This window comes from Pristiophorus japonicus, chromosome 5, assembly GCF_044704955.1.
Source record: "Pristiophorus japonicus isolate sPriJap1 chromosome 5, sPriJap1.hap1, whole genome shotgun sequence".
In the NCBI taxonomy this organism is placed as follows: domain Eukaryota; kingdom Metazoa; phylum Chordata; class Chondrichthyes; family Pristiophoridae; genus Pristiophorus; species Pristiophorus japonicus.
In genome coordinates, this window is record NC_091981.1 from 276744986 (window position 1) to 276757054 (window position 12069).

Sequence of the window (12069 nt, forward strand, 5' to 3'; positions counted from 1 at the left end):
ATTCCCCGATGGGGAGTCCCGAGTAGCATTGACTCAGATCAGGGAACACACTTCACAGGTGCTGTCTGCCAAGAGGTCTGTAGGTTACTGAACATTACGTGGGATTTACACTGTCCTTATCATCCACAATCATCAGGACAGGTAGAGCGAATGAATCGAACTCTGAAACAACGGCTTGCCAAATATCACCAAGAAGAAACATCATGGCCCCAGGCACTACCAATAGTGCTATGTAGCATTAGGGCAACCTCGAACAGAACTACAGGTCTAAGCCCATTTGAAATTAAAGCAGGAAGACCCATGTCGCTGCCAGGAACTATTGATTTACGGAAAACTGATGTTCACTTAATGAGTGACACTTTGTTATCATACTGTCGGAACCTAACCAATGCTATTAGTTCTGTTTCCCGACAGGTATCGGCAGCTTGGGGTAATCCACCCGAAGGAGGACACGACATCATCCCGGGAGTCTGGATGTATGTGAAAAAGTTGCATAAAGAACCTTTGAGTGCCAAGTGGGAGGGACCTTACCAAGTGTTATTGACCACCCAGGCAGCTGTGTGGTCTGCCAGAAAAATAATTCTGGACCCATCACGGTAATGCCCCAACTGAGGCCCACTGCCCCTGTCGGACCATTCCAGCATCCGAGGAAAGAAAGCCTGGATTAACGCCTCACACGTTAAACGAGAACCCGTAACTGAAGCTGAAATCTGATAAGGACAATTACTTTTTGCCAAAATGTATAAATTTACTGTATTACTGACTGTAGGTATTCTAGGCATTTGCCTACTTCTTACTAGCCAACCCTCTGCACCAAAGGGAAATAGTAGGGTAGCAAGGGAATTACATGTAAATACCTTTTTATATATGTCATACATTTATGCCAAACAAGGTAACATTTCCAGTTGTTGGGTGTGTGCGCATATTCCTATTCACTCAAAGGGAGGGATTCCCTTGAGGCCAGTTCCCTTGAATATCTCGGAAATGGCTGAGTGGATAATTAATCAAAACAAAACAGGCAATGCGTTTCAGGATACGGAAAACTGGGCAGGTAAATGGAAGTCAGCAGGTTACAATCTGACTACCTTTGAAGGGGGATACCAACCGTGGTACAATAATTCCAAACGGCCCCCATTTTTTGTTATCACTAATACAACGGGAATAGGAAGACCGGGGGAGTCGGTCTGTCTGATTAGAAACATCAAAGGAGGCCAAAATATGGGGTATAGTAACTGCTCCCGGAATTATAATGTAATCAAGCCATGGAACCGTCCAAACTGGGCCGATGTGGGAATTCTTAACGTAACGGGGATTCTGAATAAAACAGATGGAAAAGCTTGGACAGGCCCCGGAGTGTTGCTGACAAAGAAACAGCTAACATTCATTGCCTATAATGGCACCTATTGGGTGTGTGGCCACAAGGCCTACCCTTGACTGCCCCAGAATTGGACGGGATCCTGCTATTTAGCCTATATTGTACCATATATGTATCATATAAAGTCACTGTTGGAACATTTACACCGTCCTAAGAGAGCTATCACAGAAACAGAGAGGTTCTTTGCCATTCTGATCCCCAGGTATGGGACCGCCAGACTGGCAAGGGAATTAACATGGCATCCGTTGTGAAACGGGTAGCCAATGATACCTCAGAGGCCCTAGTTAAAATCAATGCAGAAATGGTAGCAATCCACACAGTAGCCCTACAAAATAGACTGACCCTTGACTACATCCTGGCTGAAAAGGGAGGTAATTGCGCCCTACTCGGAACTGAGTGTTGCACGTATATTCCAGATAGCACCGAAGAAATTACCCACTTAATGGCGTATATCCAAAAGGAGATAGAAAAACTTAAGCAACCCCCATCATTCACTTTGTGGAGCGGAGCCACTGAAAGGCTAGGTTCAATAGGAACTTCATTGGTGGAAGGTTTAATTCTATTCATTGTAATTATTTTACTTTTATATTGTTTGTTTATGTTGATTAAATGTTGCGACCAGGCGGCTGCAGCTGCTGTCCTGCAGGTAAAACACCTTGCAGGTCCCAGCAGACCGTCTGTACGTGGCACAGAGGGGTATGTTATGCTTAAGGGAAGGTTGTTTACTGGTTGAATTAAGATATTGATTTGGATTAATTTGGAATAAGGTTAATTAACCTACTAAAACCAGACTTCCATTGTGGCCACGATGGAATTCGGGTTGGTGTAAATTTGTGTGGAAGCTACTAGTCCGGACATGTGGCAAAGCACATCAACAAATTTTAGAAGGAAACTCTATTAACATGTATGAAATTATTTTGTAGAATTTTTAACCAGTGATAGCTGATGTTTTATGATTCAGTTTGTGAAAGAATCAAAGGGGGGATTGATAGAGAATTCAAACAGGCTACATTCAGACAGGCTGAGAGAATTCAAAGACCCCAAGTCAGAGCTGCTACATGAGTGGGAGCATGTTGCATTAAGTCATCAATCAACTTGACATTTTAGGACCTTTGGTAGCGAGCCAATTAAAGGTTAGCAGAATATCAATTGAGCCAATAAGGTCAAAGAAGGCGCGTTCTTTTCTATAAATTGATCAGGTATATGAACAGCCATTTTGACCATGCGTTCTCAGAAGGACAAAGGCCTGGCTTAAAGCCAAGAGCTTGTTGCTGCTGCCAGAATAAAAGTTATGTTAAAACTACAACCGGAGTTCGCATTTCATTGAAAATTAAGAGATCTAACAAGGTCAATGATCAGCCATGATCTTATTGAATGGCAGAGAAGGCTTGAGGGGCCATTTGACCTCCTCCTGCTCCTATTTCTTATGTTCTTATGAAACTCTATTTAAATATCAGAATTAAGACAGCACTGAGAGTGCCCAAGAGTGTTCATGAAAGTAACTTTGATCTAACCTTCTGGCATCGTTGACTTAAGGAGAATATTTGCCACGTGCTGTATTTGCCATATTGTATTGCACCTTTCAATTTTTACAGGTTTGATGTGCTTTGAAACATTTGATAAAAACGTTAATTTTAGAAAAGGTGACAAGTTACAAACCAAACACAACGTTATCACCCTGCTGTCTCAAATTACAATGCCGAGCAGGAACAAGTGACCCACCTAGTTCTGAAAACAATTCCAATTTCTTCTCGGAGTTTTTTGGCATGTGTTTCTTAAACTGACTGTCGCTGTTGTCTTGGTGCTGGGAATCAAGCTGTCGTTTGGGGCCTTTTGTAAACCGGGGCTGGAATCTCCACTGCGCCCGCTGGCTCCCCTGGAAGGGCATACTGCTGAAAGTATAGCCTTCGTTGTTCAAGTTGAAGTAGATGAAAAGGAGAAGTGTCCAGGTCACGGACGTGAAGAGACATCCGTAGCAGAAGTAGCGTAGCGTGACACTGCCCATGGCAGCCCTAGCATTGTTAGAGGCCCATCTCATCCCCCTGCAACAACACACAAATGTCAAACCGATTAGCCTGATCAAGAAGTAAACTGTTAGTGGTTTAGCCACACACTGGTAAGACACTTCAGCAAAGTTCCTTTGGGACAAACCATACGGCATTACAAAAACAGTCTTTTCCCAATATAAATGATGTAGCAACTTTCAATGTCATGACAAAGATGGTACCTGCTTTAAAAAAACATTAACAACAACAACTTGCATTTATATAGTGTCTTTAACATAGTAGAATTACCCAAATTAACACTGTAGAATGGTATAGTGGGGGGTGGAGGGATTGACACTATTTGATTACGTTAATACTAAAAAAAACATTGTGAAAAGCAAAAGCCTTCTTAACGATCTTATCTTGCAGCAACAACCTAACCTTTATTTCTGAGAGTAGAGAGCTCAGTCGAGGCAGATCATCCCATTCTAGTACTGAGATGGTTTCCGAACAAAGTTCGTTGGAAAGAGGATTAGTGTATAAGGAATCAATTATTAACAGCATTTTCCAATGAAAATGTTGTTTATTCAACTTCAGGCAGATGTAACATGACACACAGACCTAGATATTCCTCCACTACACTGCCCTAAGTGGGAAAAATCAGGCGATGAGGCTGAGCAAAAAGACTTGCATTTATATAGCGCCTTTCATGACCTCAGAAGGCCACCAGTTACCCCCGCTTCACTGTCCCACCCTGCGTAAATGACGGTGGGGGAGGCAGGGTCTCGGAACCCCTCCAGGAGAGGGATGTTGCGTTGAGCTCCCTCATGTGGCTGGGATCCCGCCAGACCCTTGTCCTGCATTGGTAATGAGCCCCAAACTCAGGGTGGCGCGTCAAGAGTCACAGCGGGCAGGAGTTGCACTTCAACCCTCCTCTGGCGGGAGGAAGGAAACCCAGCCCATAGTTTCTACATTGAAGTGTCCACCATTCAAAAAATACAATCGTCACGGCTCAACAGTGGTCTTGAAATAAGGGCATGTTGGAGTATACAATGTCTTGCTGTTTTGTGCGAAATGAGAGCAATGCCGTCTCTTTTTCTACCTTTTCATGAAAAAAAGCAAACAGATAAAATTATACACTATTGTGTCTTATTTTTACCCTACATGCCTCTGGTCTTGACTCCATCAACCTTCCTGAGCTAGGAGGTGTGCTGCTCGACTGGCTCAGTCTCCTTCCACATCTGCTCTGCGAGCACTTCCATCTACTTTTTAAAACATTTATTCGTTCATGGGATGTGGGTATCTCTGGCAAAGCCAGCATTTATTGCCCATCCCTGATTGCTCTTGAGAAGGTGGTGGTGAGCTGCCTTCTTGACAACTGAGTGGCTGGCTAGGCCATTTCAGAGGGCAGATAAGAGTCAACCACACTACTGTGGGTCTGGGGTCACGTCGGCCAGACCATGTTTAGGACGGCAGATTTCCTTCCCTAAAGGACATTCGTGAACCAGATGGGTTTTTACGACAATCCAGTAGTTTCATGGTTACCGTTACCGATTGTAGTTTTTTATTCCAGATTTATTTAATTAATTGAATTTAAATTCTCCACGTCTCCAGATCATTAGTCCAGGTCTCTAGATTACTAGTCCAGTAACATTACCACGAGTCCACGTATTCATTACCCCGAAGCTCGACTTCTCAATGACCTCCCAGCCTCAACCCTCTGCACACGACAGCCCATCTATAATACTGCAGCTGGCTCCCTCAGACATCACCCTCCAGATCATCCTCTCCAAGGTACACTGCCTCCCCGTGCCCCAGAAGGCCAGCTTCAAAATTCTCATCCTTGCTTTCACAGCCCTTCATACTCTCATCCCACCTTATCTTCGTGATCTTTTCCTGCCTCATTTCCATGTATAATCTAAGCTGATACTTCGGTGCAGTACTGAGGGAGTGTTGCACTGTCGGAATTTCCGTCGTTCGGATGAGCTATTAAACCGAAGCCCCGTCTGTTAGCTCAGGAGGATGTAAAAGATCCCATGGCAAGGGAGCTCTCCCCAGTCATTATCCCATCGCTGTTTGTGGGAGCTTGCTGTGCACAAATTGGCTACCGCGTTTCCTAGATTACTACAGTGACTTCACTTCAAAAGTACTTCCTTGGTTGTAAAACACTTTGGGACATCCTGAGGTTGTGAAACGCGCTATATAAATGCAAGCCTTTCTTTTTCCTTCATTGTATTATTCCCTCTAGTCCTCCTTGCTCTTTACCCGGAGAGTGGTTAGAATTTAAAAAAATTAGTTCATAGGATGTGGACGTCGCTGGCAAGGTCAACATTTATTGCCCATCCCTAATTGCCCTTGAGAAGGTGGTGGTGAGCTGCCTTCTTGAACCGCTACAATCCATGTGGTGAAGGTAGTCCCACAGTGCTGTTAAGGATTTTGACCCAGCGACAATGAAAGAACGGCGATATACTTCCAAGTCAGAATGATGTGTGATTTGGAGAGGAACGTGGAGGTGGTGGTGTTCCCATGCATCTGCTGCCCTTGTCCTTCTAGGTCAAGGTCCTTCGAGGTCGCGCGTTTAGGAGGTGCTGCCGAAGAAGCCTTGGCGAGTTGCTGCAGTGCATCTTGTAGATGGTACACACTGCAGCCATGGTGTGCCGGTGGTGGAAGGAGTGAATGTTTAAGGTGGTGGATGGAGTCCTAATCAAGCGGGCTGCTTTGTCCTGGATGGTGTCGAGGTTCTTGAGTGTTGATGGAGCTGCACTCATCCAGGCAAGTGGAGAGTATTCCATCACACTCCTGACTTGTGCCTTGTAGATGGTGGAGAAGCTTTGGGGAGTCAGGAGGTGAGACACTCGCCACAGAATACCCAGCATCTGACCTGCTATTTTTGTCAGAGTATTTATGTGGCTGGTCCAGTTATGTTTCTGGTCAATGGTGACCCCCCCCAGGATGTTGATGGTGGGGGATTCAGTGATGGTAATACTGTTGAATGTCATGGGGCATGGTTAGACTCTCGCTTGTTGGAGATAGTCATTGCCTGGCACTTTTGTGGCGCAATTGTTACTTGCCACTTATCAGCCCAAGCCTGAATGTCGTCCAGGTCTTGCTACATGTGGACATGGACTGCTTCATTATCTGAGGAGTTGCGAATGGCACTGAACACTGTGCAGTCATCAGCGAACATCCCCAATTCTGAGGGAAGGTCATTGATGAAGCAGCTGAAGTTGGTTGAGCCTAGAACACTGCCCTGAGGAACTCCTGCAACGATGTCCTGGGGCTGTGATGATTGACCTCCAACCACCACAATCATCTTCCTTTGTGCTGAGTATGACTCCAGCCAGTTGAGAGTTTTCCCCCTGATTCCCATTGACTTCAGTTCACTAGGGCTCCTTGATGCCACACTCGGTCAAATGCTGCCTTGATGTCAAGGGCAGTCACTCTCATCTCAGCTCAGGAATTCAGCTGTTTTGTCCATGTTTAGATAAAATGTGGAACTTACTACCACAAGGAGTAGTTAAGGCAAATAGCATAGATGCACTTAAGGGGAAAAAAAGAAAGCAATTCTTTATTTAAGGGGAAGCTAGATAAGTACATGAGGGAGAAACAAATAGAATGTCATGCTTATAGGGTTAGATGAAGTAGGGTGGGAGGAGGCTCGAATGGAGCATTAACATCGGCACTGACTAATTGGGCTGACTGGCCAGTTTCTGTGCTGCAAATTCTATGTAACCTCAGATTTCATGTCTCTCATTCCTATTCTACCATCAGTGACTGCTCACATACCAGCACTTTGGAAACCTCTGCCAAATTCCCTCCACTCCTCAAGATCCTTCTCTCTGACCGTGCCTTTGGTGCCCCATCCCAACTCTCTCCATTTTTCCCTTTCCCTTCCTGCTTGGCATCCACTTCTTTGTCCTCTACAATGCAAATGTTTCCTGCATGTAAGAAGCACTCAAGGAATTCAAGTTAGTTTCTTTCTTGCTTGCTTGCTTTCTTTCTCCAGTTCTCCACCCACCCTCACCTCCAGCAGCATCCAATGTTTCTCAAATGATTCCAGGGTTTTCACCATTCTACCTGGGTGTCCAGTCCCTGTATTGATCGTTCTTTGTGTGACGAAGTCCCTGCTATCAGTTCTAAATGCGCCTTTTATTGGTTTGAATCTGTATCGCCTTGTCTTACTCTCACCATTTAAAGTCATGTCAGATTTTCATACTATTTGCTTTTTTATACACCTCTATAAGATCGCCTCTCAGATGGTTTCAGCATCTTTGATTATCCCAGAGCAACATTAAAACTTTAAATATATACTCATGTCCTGTGCTCTAGACAAATTAAACAAAAAGAAATTAATCAGCCAATGCAATCAACATACAGGGTTTTTGATTATGAATATTAAAAAATGTCATGCTTTCCATTAATGCTGTTGTCTTTAGAGATTTGTACAGCACAGGCTTTCCAAAATGATAATTACTAGGTTCAGGTCCATATTTGTTAGTCACTCAAATCCTCTGGGACAAAGGCTAGAGAGTAGAGATGTTTCTTGCCTGAGATTATTAGGTGCATCAAATCTTAATATTGGAGAATTCCGGACTATAAGCAAAAAATTTCAATTACCAATCTTTTCAAAGATTAAGGGGGGGGAAATTCAGCATGCTAGCGCCTGGTGGGGTGGCAAATTTGCCAGCACTAACAGTTAGGGCCTCGGCACCTTTCGCCATGCATTTCGTGGCGTCAATGAGCAGGCAAAGCTCACTGAGCGCCCCCCCCCACCCCCACCACCGTCTTGCGTCGACACGCCAGGGAGCGGAGGCGTGAACCAGTTGGCTGGCGGGGCCCCAGCTGTCAAGGAAGCTCCGTTCCAAAGGTCAGTTGTGAGTGACATGAGAGCGCAGGATGTATCTGCAGCCAAACAAAGGCTGCTTAGTCCCCAGAGTGTGGTGGGCTGTCAAAGGACTTTGCATTTCATCCCACAGCATATCGCCATTCTGCACTCCCCGAATCATTGGGGGCTGGTGTGCAGGCTCCAGTGACCCTCCCCTTTAACGCCAATGCTCACTCCCAATTGCACATCTCATATTCATTAGCGCGTGGAGCCTAACGCCACTCACCTACGCCATTAGCGTCTGATTTAGCACTCCCCTGCATTCTTTGAGCGCTGAGACTGAATTTAGCGGGCAGCGAGATTGATTCCAAATTCTCAAATGTTACTGCCCCGAATTTCTAGCCTTAAGATCTTCTTCGAGAAATTCCCTCAAAAGGTTTATCCAAAAGTGCTAGAGTGTTTTAAAAAAAAAAACACTTGCACTTTTGAAAAGTTTTCAAGCGCCATGGGAAACTCCAGAGCGGGTGAATTTCCTCGGAGCTTTTCCCATCCTGACACTATAACGTCAAGGGTTTTCTACGGCAGCATAGTGGGAAAAGCCCTGGGGAAATTCACCCATGATTCTCAGTAGAAGAACCAAACAAAATACTCAATGTAAAATGCTCACAGAATCATACGACACAGAAGGAGGTCATTTGCCCATCGTGCCTGCGCCGGCTCTTTGGTAGAGCTATCCAATTAGTCCCACTCCCTCTTGCTCCTTCCCCAATGCCCTGCAAATTTTTCGTATTAGAGTACATATTCAATTCACTTTTGAAAGTTACTATTGAATCTGCTTCCACCACCCCTTCAGGCAGTGCATTCCAGATCATATCTCGCTGCGTTAAACAAATTCTCCCCCTCCCCCGGTTCTTTTAACAATGATCTTAAACCTCTGGTTAACGACCCTCCTCCCAGTGGAAATACCTCTATTAAATCTTCCCTTAAACTTCACTGCTCTGTGGAGAACAATCCCAGTTTCTCCAGTCTCAGTGAAGTCCCTCACTATTCGTCTTCTCGGTGACGCTGCTCAAAGATTCTGCAAGCCAAAGATAAATGTAAATTCTTGTTAACATTTAGTTTCAATTTTATTATACGGATGGTTCCTGTTCCTCATCATTATCAGGTAATGTGGAGTCGTTAAAAATAATGCATGATGATTGAGGTTAATTTAGGTAATGTGGATACCAACTGTGCTCTGCCTGGAAACAAATTGCCCGACAACTGTTTGGGATTAGTAACGGTTTCCTTAATCAAATCTCTGCTTACTCAGGTTAGTCTGTGAAAGACATGAGGGATGTGACGAACCCTTACAGATGTGAAGAAATTGTACAGATGTTACTGGAATACGGCAGGTAGGCAACAAGGAAAAACAACATCTTATGTTTATATAGCGCCTTTAACACAGAAAAATGCCCCAACAGCACTTCACAGAAGCGTAATCTGACAGAAATAGATGCCGAGCAAAGGAAAGTGATATTCGGAGGGATGATTTAAAGCTTGATCAAAGAGGGGAGTTTTAAGGAGTGTCTTAAAGGAGGAGAGATGGAAACACAGGGAGGTTCAGTGAGGGAATTCCAGGGCTTAGGGCCTAGACAGCTGAAGGCATGGCCGCCAATGGTGGGGTTAAGGAAATGTGGAATGCACAAGTAGCCAGAGTTGGAGGAGCTGTAGGGCTGGAGGAGGTTACAGAGATAGAGCAGCGCAAGGCCATGGAGGGATTTGAACATGATGAAAATTTTAGAATCAAGGCATTGGTGGATCAGGAGCCCATGTATCATAGAAACATAGAAATAGGTGCAGGAGTACGCCATTTGGCCCTTCGAGCCTGCACGACCATTCAATAAGATCATGGCTGATCATTCACCTCAGTACACCTTTCCTGCTTTCTCTCCATACCCCTTGATCCCTTTAACCATAAGGGCCATATCTAACTCCCTCTTGAATATATCCAATGAACTGGCATCAACAATTCTCTGCGGTAGATAATTCCACAGGTTAACAACTCTCTGAGTGAAGAAGTTTCTCCTCATCTCGGTCCTAAATGGTTTATCCCTTATCCTTAGACTGTGTCCCCTGGTTCTGGACTTCCCCAACATCGGGAACATTCTTCCTGTATCTAACCTGTCCAGGTTATGTTTCTATGAGCTCCCCTCTCATCCTTCTAAACTCCAGTGAATACAGGCCCAGTCGATCCAGTCTCTCCTCATATGTCAGTCCTGCCATCCTGGGAATCAGTCTGGTGAACCTTCGCTGCACTCCCTCAATAGCAAGGGCGTCCTTTCTCAGATTAGGAGACCAAAACTGAACACTATATTCCAGTTGAGGCCTTGCAAAGGCCCTATACAACTGCAGTAAGACCTCCCTGCTCCGATACTCAAATCCCCTAGCTATGAAGGCCAACATACCATTTGCCTTCTTCACCGCCTGCTGTACCTGCATGCCAACTTTCAATGACTGATGTACCATGACACCCAGGTCTCGTTGCACCTCCCCTTTTCCTAATCTGCCGCCATTCAGATAATATTCTGCCTTCGTGTTTTTGCCACCAAAGTGGATAACCTCACATTTATCCACATTATACTGCATCTGCCATGCATTTGCCCACTCACCTAACCTGTCCAAGTCAACCTGCAGCCTCTTAGCATCCTCCTCACAGCTCACACCGCCACCCAGCTTAGTGTCATCTGCAAACTTGGAGATATTACACTCAATTCCTTCATCTAAATTTAATATTGTAAATAGCTGGGGTCCCAGTACTGAGCCCTGCGGCACCCCACTAGTCACTGCCTGCCATTCTGAAAAGGACCCGTTTATCCCTACTCTCTGCTTCCTGTCTGCCAATCAGTTCTCTATCCATGTCAATCATTACACCCAATACCATGTGCTTTAATTTTGCACACCAATCTCTTGTCAAAAGCCTTTTCAACATCCAAATACACCACATCCACTGGTTCTCCCTTGTGCACGTTACTAGTTACATCCTCAAAAAATTCTAGAAGATTTGTCAAGCATGATTTCCCTTTCATAAATCCATGCTGACTTGGACCGATCCTGTCACTGCTTTCCAAATGCGCTGCTATTTCATCTTTAATAATTGATTCCAACATTTTCCCCACAACTGATGTCAGGCTATAATTACCCGTTTTCTCTCTCCCTCCTTTTTAAAAAAGTGGTGTTACATTAGCTACCCTTCAGTCCATAGGAACTGATCCAGAGTCGATAGACTGTTGGAAAATGATCACCAATGAATCCACTATTTCTAGGGCCACTTCCTTTCGTACTCTGGGGTGCAGACTATCAGTCCCCTGGGGATTTATCGGCCTTCAATCCCATCAATTTCCCTAACACAATTCCAGCTTAATAAGGATTTCCTTCAGTTCCTCCTTCTCTCTAGACCCTCGATCCCCTAGTATTTCCGGAAGGTTATTTGTGTCTTACTTCGTGAAGACAGAACCAAAGTATTTGTTCAACTGGTCTGCCATTTCTTTGTTCCCCATTATAAATTCACCTGAATCTAACTGCAAGGGACCTATGTTTGTCTTCACTAATCTTTTTCTCTTCACATATCTATAGAAGCTTTTGCTGTCAGTATTTATGTTCCCAGCAAGCTTCCTCTCAACTCTATTTTCCCCCTCCTAATTAAACCCTTTGTCCTCCTCTGCTGAATTCTAAATTTCTCCCAGTCCTCAGGTTTGCTGCTTTTTCTGGCCAATTGATATGCCTCTTCCTTGGATGTAGGTCAGCGAGCACAGAAAGAAAAAGACTTACATTTATATAGCGCCTTTAATGACCACCGGACGTCTTACAGCACTTTATAGAGGCAATGAAGTACTTTTTGAAGT

At 44.6% G+C, this 12069-nt stretch overlaps 1 protein-coding gene across 4 annotated transcripts in view; it reads right to left on the minus strand.

Moving 5' to 3' along the window:
• galnt11 (UDP-N-acetyl-alpha-D-galactosamine:polypeptide N-acetylgalactosaminyltransferase 11 (GalNAc-T11)) overlaps positions 1–12069 on the minus strand; it is a 203101-nt gene that overhangs the window by 74939 nt on the left and 116093 nt on the right. For all 4 annotated transcript variants that reach the window (XM_070881652.1, XM_070881653.1, XM_070881654.1 and 1 more), the window contains exon 3: positions 3098–3417. In XM_070881652.1, the coding sequence (XP_070737753.1) occupies positions 3098–3413 (316 nt within the window). In that variant the 5' untranslated portion in view covers positions 3414–3417. The remainder of the gene's footprint in view (positions 1–3097; positions 3418–12069) is intronic.